Source organism: Gobius niger (genome assembly GCF_951799975.1).
Source record: "Gobius niger genome assembly, chromosome: 13".
In the NCBI taxonomy this organism is placed as follows: Eukaryota; Metazoa; Chordata; class Actinopteri; order Gobiiformes; family Gobiidae; genus Gobius; species Gobius niger.
Window position 1 is genome coordinate 16,355,124 of NC_136864.1, and position 13,625 is coordinate 16,368,748.

The window sequence follows — 13,625 nt, forward strand, 5'->3', positions numbered from 1 at the left end:
TTGAAGAGAATGGGGATTTACTGACACAAACGGAAGAAGCAATGCCAGGAAATCTGTTGACTTGGCACTGAACTGATAGACAATTACTTTATGTTTAAATTACATTTAAGTTGTTTAAGTTGTTAAGAGGCTATGCAGCTCAACAACCTGACCACATTCAATGAGATTGTTTGATGCCTTTGCCATCAGGACGTCTTGACAGTGTGAATACCTGACAGAAAATGAATCCACAACTTTTGATCGGGATTGTGTGAAGGCGTCAGATCACAAAGAGGTTTAAAAACAAAAAATAATAAAGTTTTAGCACTACCCACCAAGATGTTCAGATTTCGAAATTATATTTGAATTGATGTTGAAATTCAGCATTACTGAATAAAATCAACCAAGGACAAATTCATGACGATTACCAAACCAGAAATAAACCTGAAAATGACTTTAAAATAAAGATCATTCAAAATGTGTGAGACGCGACTTTATGAAGCATACATAATTTAAATGCTTTATTCTTGTATTTCAAAAGAAGAAAAAACATAAACTCACAGACACAAGATATTTGTGCTACCTGCCTGCAGCAACAACAGAAATATTTCATCATAGCCCATAAAGTCGCACATGTGAAAAAAAAAATGAAAAAAAAAGATATCTGCACGTAATGTGCCTGAGACTTAATCAATTCACTGCAAAGGGACAAAAGTTTTCACACCCCAGTGACTTCAGAAACTGCTTATACTTGTCCAGACTAAACCGTGTGTAGAGCCACAGACGGGTCTGCTGCCACTCTTCATGTCCTCATTCCTTGCCACTGTCCCATGCCGATTACCATCAAGCAAAAGGTCCCAGGGCCAAAACAATTCATGTACGCACACACTCGACATGGCATCCTGTGATAGGATCAGCACCTGACACCTCGAAAACAGGAAAAACATTTTGCAGGGGCACAGATGTGTGGTGGGAGGGGCCTGAAGACCTCTATTTAAGCCAGTCTGTAGAGGGGACCACTGCTTTCATTCAGAAAAAGTTCCAACAAGATTCACAATGTCGTACTATGAGGTAAGACAAAAGTAATAGGCTGGTTTCATGTGTGTGTGTTTGGCCTTAATTTGTTCCTTTTGTTCAGCACATTGTTTTGGACTATGACTACAATGACACAGGATCTGGCTCTGGATCAGGAGAACTCGGGGTGGACTTCGAGGAGCCCTGTGATGCGGAGCACTTCATCACGACTGAACTACAGCAGGTGTTTTTACCTGTGGTCTATGCGCTCATCTTCATTCTGGGCATCACCGGAAATGGGCTTGTGGTCATCGTGTTGGGCTGCCAGCGCCGGTAAGATGTCCATTTAATGTAATTAGAACTTGGATCAACAACCTTATCAATATAGTGCTAATCCAGTTGTTAATTAAATGTAATTTAACCAATTTATGTATGAATTGATCATAGAGCAAGCTATAATCATAACAACAGTTGTCTATAAACTGGAATGTAGTATTTTTTCCTGTATAGTCTTTATGGTGTAGTTTGATATGTTTACATTTGAGTAAATACTGAGGCTTAATATGGATATAATCTATGCATTTGAGGATTAATGATACCCATCAGAATAAGAAGATGAATATATCTGGCCTACATATGCAAGAAAAGATCATAATCAAATTGACACTGAACTCTTGCTCTCTTGCACAGGTCTAAGTGTAGCCTGACCGACCGGTACAGACTGCACCTCTCGGCTGCTGACCTCCTTTTTGTTCTGGCTCTTCCCTTCTGGGCGGTGGACGCAGCTCTGGCCGACTGGCGTTTTGGTGCGGCCACATGTGTCGCTGTTCACGTCATTTACACTGTGAATCTGTATGGCAGCGTCCTCATCCTCGCCTTCATCAGCCTGGATCGGTACTTGGCCGTGGTCCGAGCCACTGACACCAACACTGGGGCGCTGAGGCAGCTGCTGGCCCACAAACTCGTCTATGCTGGTGAGGGTTGAGCTTCATTTTTGTCATTTTATTTCGTGGTTACTTAACATTTGATTGTGTCTAAATTACAGACAATATATATTCTAAAATTGGCTGTAATTTAAAAAAAGAAAAACGCAGTGATTTGCGGTCTCTTAGATTTGCTCTCTCCACTTGTTCTCTCTAACAAACCTCTCCTATTGTCCAGGTGCGTGGTTGCCTGCTGCATTGCTGGCCATACCGGACCTGATCTTTGCCCGGACCCAGGAAGGGGGCGAGGGGGCCACACTTTGTCAACGCTTCTACCCAGAGAAAAATGCTCCTCTGTGGGTCTCTGTGTTCCACCTTCAGCTCGTCCTGGTCGGCCTGGTGGTCCCTGGCCTGGTGCTCTTGATTTGCTACTGCGTTATCGTCACAAGGCTGACTCGGGGTCCTCTTGGGGGACAGAGGCAGAAGAGGAGAGCGGTGCGGACTACTATCGCCCTCGTGCTGTGCTTTTTCGTGTGCTGGCTTCCCTACGGCGCGGGCATTACTGTGGATGCCATGCTGAGGTTGGAGGTCTTGCCCCGTAGCTGCAACCTCGAAGCTGTGTTAGGAGTCTGGCTGGCCGTGGCTGAACCAATGGCCTTCGCTCACTGTTGTTTGAACCCGATCCTTTATGCTTTCCTCGGGGCGGGGTTCAAAAGTTCAGCCCGGAGAGCCCTCACACTGAGCAGGGCGTCCAGTTTGAAGATTTTACCCCGAAGACGCACGGGACAGTCCACCACCACAGAGTCCGAATCATCCAGTCTACATTCAAGTTAGGGTTTACTCGCGCAGCCATGTTGTAAATACTGTATAGAGTGAGTTATAAGAAAGTTTACAACTGAGAAACTGAAGAAGCAGTCTGCTGGACCATGACCTGTCTTGAGTTTCTGATGTAAATATTGTCATAGTTTTGTTTCTATTTCTGACTGATTTGATACTTAATGTTTTTAATAAAATACTGAAACATGCATAATCCATGAACTGTTTTTTTTGTGTGTGTGTCACTATAAAGAGCATATCATAAGCCACATATTATCGGTATACCAAATATCAAAATAGACATCAACAGTAAGGTAATGAAAAGAGTTAAGACTAGAAAAAGCTAAATCCCTGTATTCTCCAGCATATCTAAGGATTCACTTTTGTTTGCATAAAAAATGGTGGCTAATTGACAAAAAGTCCATATAGTAGCCCATACCTTGCCAAGCATTGTTTTAACACAAGACTTGTTCAAGCTGCCTCTTCCATGGTCTATAAAACTTTCCACTTCTTATTTTGTGCACTTGAAGTTATAGACAATGACATATATGTGTTTAATGTCTCTAGTTGACTTTCCCTACATTGGCTTTCATTCAGCCCAGTGCCAGTCAGAGCTGCTCATCCGTGGTCTGAGCAGCTGTGTTTGCCAGGTGTCTCGTCTTATCTGCACTTGTAGTTGCAGTATGTGGCTTATGTTAATGATTTAAACAGTTGTCGGCTCCTACGTGAGAGCGATGGAGGTCAGGAGGTCTATTCTCCCAAACACACTTGGCCTCCTAGTGCTTCCCATATAGTTGACTTCCACTGGGAAGAGCAGCAAACAGAAGGTGGAAGTTTATTGTGTCCTGTTTCCTAAAGGAAGGAGGAGGATGACGATGAGAGGGTGAGAAAGAGAGTTTTGATTCAGCCACACAATAGGGATATGGATCAGTGATGATTATCAATGAAGTTTGCATCACAGACCTGTAGCTTCACAACTGAATCAAAGCCGTATCAACACCACATAAATAAAGCCCATTCACTCCGTCTGCCTTGACTCCCCCCTCTCACTCAAACTGCAACACAACCCTCTTCTATTCATAGTGGCCAAAACAGGAAAGACTTCCTGCTGCTCATTTTAGGAAAAACAAGCAGCTAAAACAATCAAATACACAAACCACTTCGCTCGGAGACACAGGTTTGACTCCAGCAGGAAGGCTCATGCAGGGCCTTCTCATCTGAGGTGACCACAGTGACACATTGTTTGAAAGCCCATGTATTCTCAAGATTCAAGATTTTTTGAAATTATGTTTCTCTCACCCTTGATTGTGGAGCGGGGGAAGAGGGTTGGGAGGGAGGTTAGGGGGTTCAGCTTCCCAATGGCCCTGTGTATGAAACTGTTCCTCAGTCGACTGGAACTGACCCGTAGATTCCGCAGTCTCCTCCCTGAAGGCATAACCTTGAAGAGATTGTGTGATGGGTGCGATTTTTGATGGCTTTGCGGGTGAGACGGGTCGAGTACATCTCTTTAATAGAGGGGAGAGGGGCCCCGCCAAGCAATCTAGTGCAATTGGTTAGGTTTCTCAGAGTTGAGATGATTCACCTTTCAACAACAGCCTCTTTAACCTCCAACAATCGATCAGTGAACTCATAAACTATCAATATGAGGGAGTGGGATTGACCAGCTGTTTTTTTTAACCTTCTCACCTATTGCCACTCTCTGCTTTCCTGTTGAACCTTTTATCTGAACAATCTCAGCAACTTAGCCTTCTTCCACTAATCCAAAGGTTACCCCCTTCCACCTCAGTAAACTGACATTGTGTCGTAAGGCAAGACATCCAGAGCCTGTGTGCACTCTGAGCATGTTTTAGGGGGTGGTTTCTTGCTGCACAGCACTTTTAGCTTAGATACAAGTGCCATGTGACCACCTGTCCTTTATTGTGTTTGAAAAATAACAATTTGAACACTCCTATCTATTAGGTGAACACAATTTAACAGCACCATTTATAATAACATAAAAGCCCAGTATTTTGTTGGTGCAAGTGTATCATAATGGCAAGTGCTTTGTGTGTGATGCTGCACAGATGTTCAGGTTCATCTTGAGCTTCCTGCAGTTGAACAATCGTGGGAAAATCAAAGGTCAAGACAAAGAGAGAAATATAGCGGCAGAGAAACACTGGTCTGCGTCCCAATGGTTCACAATAACTTCCTGCTCTGAGCCACTGGATTCACACAATGAGACAGGTGAAACCTATAGCCTTCTGTGAGTGTTTATGCACCACTGCAGATGAGTAATGTGGGAACAGATAGGTTGCAGGTTTTGTCCAGATAGAGAGATAGAAAAAGAAATACTTCATAATTCTTGTAGAAAACCATTCAACAGTGAAAGTAAGTTGGCAGCACCAGACTTGAACGAGCGGTTATACGACTTCAATTAATTTGGTAGAATATTAAAACAGCAGTTCCCAACCTTTTTTCCTTGATGTCAAGTCTGCCCTGATCACACTGGTGTTGGGTCGCACTCCCCCGAGTCCAAAAAAACATAAAATAATTTAAAGGGGCTTTTTATTTGTATAGAATCCTCCTAAAAGGGGCCAAAAGCATTTATTTCAATTGGTTTATTGAGATTTTTAAGCATCTCCAGGCAGAATTATTACCTGTTGGAAAAATAAAAAAAACAAAATACTGAGCCCATTGAAGGATCAGGATTTTTCAATGTGTTTTATTCTTCACGGTGTTCTACCTGCTATTGCTGGATTTCAGGTGATGTCACAACATTCTACCAGCCCATGTTATTTAAAGATGCATTATGCACCTTTTAATGTGGAAAAAAGTTGATAGTGCGTATTTGACCTTTCAGTGACCCATGGGTCAGTGTGGCGATATCCCAATGACCTCTGTGATGCTACAGAATCAGTTTTCTGGATGGAATGTATACGTAACCATGGACACAGATCCATCAGCAGTGAAAACCTACCAGAAACCTAGAAGATTATTGGTCTTGGAGCGTCCTAAAGGCCACCGCCGGGATGGAAAGCAAAGGCGCCATGCTGACCATCCATACAGCAGCTGGGTCACTGAAAGGTCAAATGTGCAATCAACTCTTACTTTGCATAAAAAGTTCCATAATGCACCTTTAACTGAGATTTAAAAACTAATAGCCTATTGTTAATGTGATAATGGGCAATGCACATCATGAGCCTAATCACGAATATGATTGCATTTGATCATTTTCCCCATGAAACTGTAATGCAACCATTGTTGAAAGCTATCTCTTCACAGCTAGAAGGTCCCTGGTTCAATTCCCACCTGGACCGGGCCTTTCTGTGTCGAGTTTACGCGTTCTCTCCATGTCTGTGTAGGTTTCTGACCATTAGCCTGGCTTTACATCTGGAGATGGTCCCCAAGCGCCGGCCTACACTGGCTGCCCACTGCTCCTACAGGTTGCCCCAGTGGCATCGAGGATGGTTCAAATGCAGAGAACTTAACAAAGTATGAGTAAATTTACATGCTCATGACAACGGCGGGTAGTACCATTGAATTATATAGATAGGTAGTACTCAGTATATATACATATATATATATATATTTCTATTTTATATACACTGCTCACAAAAACTTAGGGCACACTCAAAAAACACAATGTAACTCCAAGTCAGTCAAATTTCTGGGATGTCAGACTGTCCAGTTAGGAAGCCACGCTTATTGTGAATCAGTTTCACTTGGTGTTGTGGAAATTAAACAGACAACAGGTGGAAATGAGAGGCAATTAGCAAAATCACTCCAAAAGAGGAATGGTTGTGCAGGTGTTGACCACAGACCATTTCCCTGTCTTCATCCTTTGTACCGTATTTTTGGAACACTTTTGCATTTGTCCAGTGTTCTCACCACTAGAGGTATCATGAGGAGCATCTACAACCCACAGAAGCTGCTCAGGGAGTGATGCTCATCCAAAATGGCACGTCCATTCGTGCTGTGGCAAGAAGGTTTGCTGTGTCTCCCAGCGCAGTGTCCAGAGCATGGAGGAGATACCAGGAGACAGGCCAGTACACCAGGAGACCTGGGGGGGGCAACCGAGGTCAACAACCCAGCAGCAGGACCGCTACCTGCTCATTTGTGCACAGAGAAACAGGAGAAGCACTGCCCGAGCCCTACAAAATGACCTCCAGAGGGCCACAAATGTGCATGTTGGTCCTCAAACGGTCAGAAACCGACTCCATGAGGGTGGTATGAGGGCCCGACGTCCACAAGTTGGGCCGGTGCTTACTGCCCAACCCAGCCCGATTGGCATTTGCCCGAGAACACAGCGATTGGCAGATTGGCCAATGGTGCCCTGGGCTCTTCACGGATGAGAACAGGTTCACCCTGAGCACATGTGACAGACGTGACAGAGTCTGGAGACGCCCTGGAGAACGTTCTGCTGCTGCAACATCATCCAGCATGACCGGTTTGGTGGTGGGTCAGTGATGGTCTGGGGAGGCATTTCATTGGAGGCCGCACAGCCCTCCATGTGCGAGCCAGAGGTTCCCTGACTGGCACTGGGTACCGGGATGAGATCCTCAGACCTATTGTAAGACCATATGCTGGTGCTGTGGGCCCTGGGTTCCTTCTGATGCCTGATAATGCCAGGCCACATGTGGCAAGAGTGTGTCAGCAGGTCCTGCATGATGAAGGTATTGATGTTATGGACTGGCCTGCCCGTTCCCCAGACTTAAATCCAATAGAGCACATCTGGGACATCATGTCTGGGTCCATCCATCAACGCCACGTCGCACCACAGACTGTCCAGGAGCTGACTGATGCTCTAATCCAGGTCTGGGAGGAGATCCCTCAGGAGGACATCCGTGGTCTCATCAGGAGCATGCCCAGGCGTTGTAGGGAGTGCATTCAGGCACGTGGAGGCCACACACACGACTGAGGATGATACAGACTCGTTTGGAGGAATTTCTACAGAATTTGGATCAACCAGTGACCTGAGTTGTTACTTTGATTTTGACTATAATTTTGGATCCAGAACTCCAGGGGCTGAGAATTTGATTTCCATTTATCATTCTTATGTTATTTATTTCTCAACACATTGCCCTACACTATGACTAGTGTAGGGCAATGTAGGGCAAGATTTTCATCCGAAAAATCGAATTGATTGACATCTAGGATGTGTTTTTTGAGTGTGCCCTAAGTTTTTGTGAGCAGTGTACATATTTCTGACAATTCTTGGAAATAATAGGACTGTCATTTTAGTTTTAATTTAATTTCCTCAGTTCTCATAATCTAGATCACAGTACTCAAGTAGCATTTTCTGCAGGTGTATTATGCAACATTTTATGTGGAAAAGAAAGTTGATATTTGTGCGTATTTGACCTTGTAGTCACCCAGCGGCAGTATGAGTGGTCAGCATTTTACTTTCGATCACAGTGGTCTCTACAATGCTCCAGGTCCTGAATCAATATTTTTGTAGGTTTTCTGTTGTGAAGGAAAACCTTCCAGACCATTAATAGATCCATGCTTCCAAACCACTGTGATGGAAAGTAAAGGCGCCAGGCTGACCACAACTCATACAACCACATCCACATACAAAGTTGCATAATGCACCTTTAATATAAATAAGTAAGAGTAACTTAAAAGAAATAGTGAATATTTTAGCTACTCTACCATATACTCTACCCACCTCTGCTTTATCTGTGGTACAACTTTACAACCAACATCCCCCTCTAGCGGTCATCTTTGGCTTCTATTGTGGAGAAGACCGAGACATGTTTTACATTATTTTCAACTCCTTAACTGAGGTGTTGAAAATATGTTCGTCTCACTCAGCATCTTTAATCATGTCTATTGTTCTATCTATTCTGTCGGACATGATTTTATGGCTGCTAAAAACTTATGAGATAACTCTTCATGTCATTATAGAACCCGCTGTGATTGGTTCTGAGCGGGAGACATTTACATGTGCTCAACCATTGGTCAAAACCGGCGCGCCAAATGTCACGTGGTGCATCTTTTCGCGCGAAAGTGCTCTCTGTTGTCAGGAGCTGAGCGTGTGTCGGAGCGGTGTGTGGAGTATCGCTGCGTTTCGTTCCCCTTTTTTCCTGAGTTTTTGAAACCTGCTTGGACATTTCGCCGACATGGATGCAGCCACAGCCACCGCCGAGACTGCCGCAGAGCTCGTGAAGGACGAGTTGGCGGAGAAATGTCAGAAGTTATTCCAGGCTTTCCTTGAAGAGTACGTACCATCAGCTTATGGCTTCTGTTGTCAGTGTCTGTCCATGCGTGTATTCTTCTGTAAACGTATCGTAATTCAGTCTACAAGCCATACCATTATTGCTCGGGGACTACGGTGTACTTAGCTGTTTTTTCTCATGTTGTTTTGTTGCAGGTATCAGAGCGTAGACGGAGAGGAGAAGTATGTCCGTGAGGCCGAGGAGCTCATCCGGCCTGAGAGGAACACGCTGCTGGTGAGCTTCACGGACCTGGAGGGTTTCAACCAAGAGTTGGCCACGACCATTCAGGAAGAGTACTACAGGTGAGCCGCACTGTCAACCTGGATCCTTCTCTGATGTTCATGAAGTAGCAACACCTTTAACCTCTTACCCCCCGCCTGAACCGAGCACATTTTCACAGCTTTTGGACTGGAGCTCAAAGCCTAATGGCCAGAGAAACGTCTCATTTGAAAGCTAAGACCTACAAAAACTGATAGTGAATTATTTTTTTGCGTTTTTGCCCCTATTGTGTTGTTGTTGCTTTTCTGTCACGTTTTTGCTGATCTTTTGTTGCTTTTTTTGTTGTTGTTTCATCCTTATTTTTATGGCTGCTTTGTTCAATAAGCTTTTCCATTTAGGAAATTTGGGAGAAAATGTGATCAGTTCAGGTGGGGGTTAAGAGGTTAAGCCATTGCCCACCTAATGATGTTCGACGTGATTGTGTGGCATTGCATGACTCACAGCTTCATATTTAGACAGTTGCGAGGGATGTAGAATTAATCGTTCAACAAGTTTGACGCCCTCGCTTCCTGGTACCTGTACTTCACTTACAGACCATATCATTTGGTTCAGAATCAGCTGTGTGCCTATGGTAGTAAACACAAACACATTTCCCCCCTTCTGTTACAGGGTGTACCCTTTCCTGTGTCGTGCAGTCCGTAACGTCGCTCGGGATCACGGGAATGTCCCCCTCAACAAGGAGTTTTACGTGGCCATCCAGGACCTGCCAACTCGACACAAGTAAGAAGCGTTGTTACATTGTTACTGTTCAGAATTGACCTGCCATCCCTTTATCTTCATCTGAATTTTCTCTGTGTTTGTAGGATCCGTGAGCTGTCTTCTATGCGCATTGGCTCCTTGGTGAGGATCAGTGGGCAGGTCGTGAGGACTCACCCAGTGCACCCGGAACTGGTATGACGCACTTATAAGAAATACACGTGGCTCTACTCTAAATGGGTTAAGTGCATTTTGTCAGAGATTTACAGAACATTATTTTACAGGTGAGCGGGACTTTTATTTGCATGGACTGCCAGGCTGTGGTCAAAGATGTCCCACAGCAGTTTAAATACTCCCCACCTACAATCTGCAGAAACCCCGTCTGCAGCAACCGAGCACGTTTCCACCTCGACACACACAAGTCCAAATTCGTTGATTTCCAGAAGGTACAGTCGGTTACTTCTAAATAATACGACAATCTTGTATTGTGTGAAATGACCACATATTTTTTGGGGGCTCAGGTCCGTATTCAGGAGACTCAGGCGGAGCTGCCCCGTGGTTCTATCCCCCGCTCCCTGGAGATCGTTTTGAGGGCTGAGGCGGTGGAGACTGCACAGGCTGGAGACCGCTGCGACTTCACAGGAACCCTCATCGTTGTGCCAGATGTTTCACAGCTTAACACCCCAGGTACAATATCAACAATGGATGATTATAAGAGTTCTAATGTCCTTTTGGAAAGCCAGAAACAGTCAACTATGTACACACCTAACGCACAATCCACTCTGGGTAGATCTTCACAATGTACAATATGACTTGTCCAGGGGTTCGTGCAGAGACCAGCAACCGAGGAGCTGGAGGACGTCAGGGCTTTGAAGCAGAGGGTTTGAGGGGACTAAAGGCTCTGGGAGTGAGGGAACTGTCTTACAGACTGGCCTTCCTCGCCTGCAACGTGGCACCAACAAACCCTCGTGTAAGTTGCATAGCTGGATTTCACATTTTTTGTTTTTTTGCATGATTTTTCTTATTTTATGTGTTTCCAACTCATGTTTTTGATAGTTTGGAGGCAAGGAGTTACGTGAGGAGGAGCAGACTGCTGAAAGTATCAAGAGTCAGATGACTGAGAAAGAGTGGGAGAAAGTGTTTGAAATGAGCCAAGACAAGAACCTCTACCACAATCTGTGCACCAGTCTGTTCCCCACTATTCATGGTGGGCAAATCCACATGTTCTTTCATTTAGAATGAAAGGGTTTTAATAGCTAATGCTGTGATGTTTGTGCAGGTAACGATGAGGTTAAGCGAGGGGTCCTGCTCATGCTCTTTGGGGGTGTTCCTAAAACGACCATGGAGGGCACATCACTGAGGGGAGACATCAACGTTTGCATTGTCGGAGACCCAAGTACTGCAAAAAGCCAGTTCCTAAAGTATGAAGAAAATCGTAACTATTTGTTTTAGTGCTCCAGTCTTTGCCGTGGTGTTGATGTTTTTTCTGTGCCCAGGCATGTGGAGGAGTTCAGTCCCCGAGCTGTGTACACCAGCGGTAAAGCCAGCAGTGCAGCTGGTCTGACAGCTGCCGTGGTCAGAGATGAAGAGTCGCACGAGTTTGTGATTGAGGCTGGAGCCCTGATGTTGGCAGACAATGTGAGTGGTGCCACTTTGATCATTCACATGGAATATGCACATCACGGGTGGAAATGAATGCTACTTATTCCTGTTTTCTTTAGGGGGTGTGCTGCATTGATGAGTTTGACAAAATGGACTTGAAAGATCAAGTGGCCATTCATGAAGCCATGGAACAGCAGACTATCAGCATCACAAAAGCTGGAGTCAAGGTATTGCATTTGTATGTACTCTTATTGTAAGACAAAAATGTTTTTAATTCATCTTAAACAAAATGTATCTCTTGACAGGCCACACTTAATGCTCGTACGTCCATTTTGGCCGCTGCGAACCCAGTCAATGGACGCTACGACCGCAGCAAGAGTCTAAAGCAGAATGTTAATCTATCGGCACCCATCATGAGCCGCTTTGACCTGTTCTTCATCCTGGTTGACGACTGTAATGAGGTATAGTTTGTCTGGGTTAGTGAAGTTCAGTTTTGATTGAAATTAAATACATTTATAATGTTAATGCTGTAGGTGACAGATTATGCCATTGCTCGACGCATTGTGGACTTGCACTCTCGTGTGGAGGAATCTGTGGACAGACTGTATTCTCTGGATGAAATCCGCAGATATTTGCTATTTGCTCGTCAGTTCAAACCAAAGGTATGCACCTTTTTCCTGATGTTTATCTTCTCAGCGTATTTTAGTTTAAACGTTCTAACACTGCTTCTGTAGATCTCGAGTGAATCCGAGGAGTTCATTGTGGAGCAGTACAAGCGCCTGCGGCAGCGGGATGGCTCTGGGGGTGTGACCAAATCAGCCTGGAGGATCACAGTTCGACAGCTGGAGAGCATGATCCGCCTGTCAGAGTCCATGGCCCGCATGCACTGCTGTGATGAGGTGTGTAGAACCTCAGAATACAATTTCAAGAATTACATCATGTTATTTAATACATGTACTTTGTTCGTAGGTTCAGCCCAAACATGTAAAGGAAGCTTTCCGTCTCCTAAACAAGTCCATCATTCGAGTTGAGACGCCCGACATCAACCTGGAGCAGGAAGATCAGATGGAGGAGGAAGAGCAGCATGAAGAAGGTACACACATTTCAGCTAATGAGAACTAAACATTTTATTTCTTTTGCATCCTTAACGGTTTCTTTTCAATGATCTTCACAGGGAACGTTCCTAACGGAGTGGATGGGGTGAATGGTGTAAACGGCATCAATGGCCACGATGAAGTGAATGGACACGTGAACGGGGTCAACGGTCACGTGAATGGAGTGAACGGCCACACAGAGAGCCAGGTCAAACCCTCGCTCCGTCTGTCCTTCGCCGAGTACAGGCGCATCTCCAACCTCCTCGTTCTGCACCTGCGTAAAGCTGAAGAAGGTCAGGCTCTAACAATATACTGATGTTGTGTAAACTGTCACATTTTAATTTGACTATTCAATCTGTTTAAACTCCAGTTGAGGAAGAGGAGGAGCTGAGGAAGAGCGCTGTCGTGAACTGGTATCTGAAGGAGATCGAAGCAGATATAGAGTCAGAAGAGGATCTGATAAATAAAAAAGCACTTGTGGAGAAAGTCATCCACAGGCTTGTTCACTATGTAAGTGTTTACCTTTGGATATTTCCGTAATCCAAACTTTCAGATCCGTTTTACAAAGTTCACACAATCTCTTTTCCCAGGATCACATTCTTATTGAGCTGTCACAAGCCGGACTGAAGGGGTCAGAGCCTGCGAGCACAGAGGGAGAGGCGGTGTTGGTTGTAAACCCGAACTACATCCTTGACGATTAAACTCTTCCGAAAACTATGTTGCAATATGGATATACTTGTGTAACTTCATATTGGTTTCAAATGTTTTTTTATGTAAAGAATACGTAACTGTAGCATTTAAGATTTGAATGAGGAAATCCTTTTACTGTCAGATCTTCTGCAGACTTGTAAATATTGTCTTTTCCACACAGTTTTGCTTAATCCTGTATAGGCCTTTGAGGCTTCAAAATAAACTCTTGTTTGTTCCTATGGGTCATGAATTGCAGCTTTTTTTCTTTTGATAAAATAAAATGACTTGCATCTAATTGAGAACTTGTCAGGCGTCGTAATGACCGCTGGGTGGCA

The 13,625-nt window shown here is 44.4% G+C and overlaps 2 protein-coding genes across 2 annotated transcripts; both read left to right on the plus strand.

Moving 5' to 3' along the window:
* Positions 1-695: 695 nt before the first annotated feature.
* LOC306973300 (C-X-C chemokine receptor type 4-like) lies at positions 696-2,810 on the plus strand. Its single transcript, XM_079570206.1, has 4 exons — positions 696-1,050; positions 1,118-1,326; positions 1,684-1,967; positions 2,155-2,810. Exons 1-4 carry the CDS (start codon positions 1,036-1,038, stop codon positions 2,748-2,750), a joined length of 1,104 nt encoding a protein of 367 aa, XP_079426332.1. The 5' UTR covers positions 696-1,035; the 3' UTR covers positions 2,751-2,810.
* A 5,930-nt stretch (positions 2,811-8,740) lies between these two features.
* On the plus strand, positions 8,741-13,459 carry mcm6 (minichromosome maintenance complex component 6). The gene is made up of 18 exons (XM_079570232.1): positions 8,741-8,931; positions 9,085-9,231; positions 9,818-9,928; positions 10,012-10,099; positions 10,189-10,350; positions 10,426-10,591; positions 10,726-10,874; positions 10,961-11,111; positions 11,184-11,325; positions 11,401-11,542; positions 11,626-11,733; positions 11,812-11,967; positions 12,040-12,168; positions 12,241-12,405; positions 12,476-12,599; positions 12,681-12,893; positions 12,971-13,110; positions 13,191-13,459. Exons 1-18 carry the CDS (start codon positions 8,834-8,836, stop codon positions 13,299-13,301), a joined length of 2,502 nt encoding a protein of 833 aa, XP_079426358.1. The 5' UTR covers positions 8,741-8,833; the 3' UTR covers positions 13,302-13,459.
* The last annotated feature ends 166 nt before the right edge of the window (positions 13,460-13,625 follow it).

What these genes read in the sequence shown, in the direction of transcription:
- mcm6 (XM_079570232.1), top strand. Translation starts at nt 8,834, where the DNA reads ATGGATGCAGCCACAGCCACCGCCGAGACTGCCGCAGAGCTCGTGAAG. An exon ending in TGGTTGACGACTGTAATGAG is followed by an intron (nt 11,968 to 12,039) that starts GTATAGTTTGTC and finishes TTAATGCTGTAG; the next exon opens with GTGACAGATTATGCCATTGC. An exon ending in CTCGTCAGTTCAAACCAAAG is followed by an intron (nt 12,169 to 12,240) that starts GTATGCACCTTT and finishes CTGCTTCTGTAG; the next exon opens with ATCTCGAGTGAATCCGAGGA.
- LOC306973300 (XM_079570206.1), top strand. An exon ending in GTGTTGGGCTGCCAGCGCCG is followed by an intron (nt 1,327 to 1,683) that starts GTAAGATGTCCA and finishes TCTCTTGCACAG; the next exon opens with GTCTAAGTGTAGCCTGACCG. An exon ending in CCACAAACTCGTCTATGCTG is followed by an intron (nt 1,968 to 2,154) that starts GTGAGGGTTGAG and finishes CCTATTGTCCAG; the next exon opens with GTGCGTGGTTGCCTGCTGCA.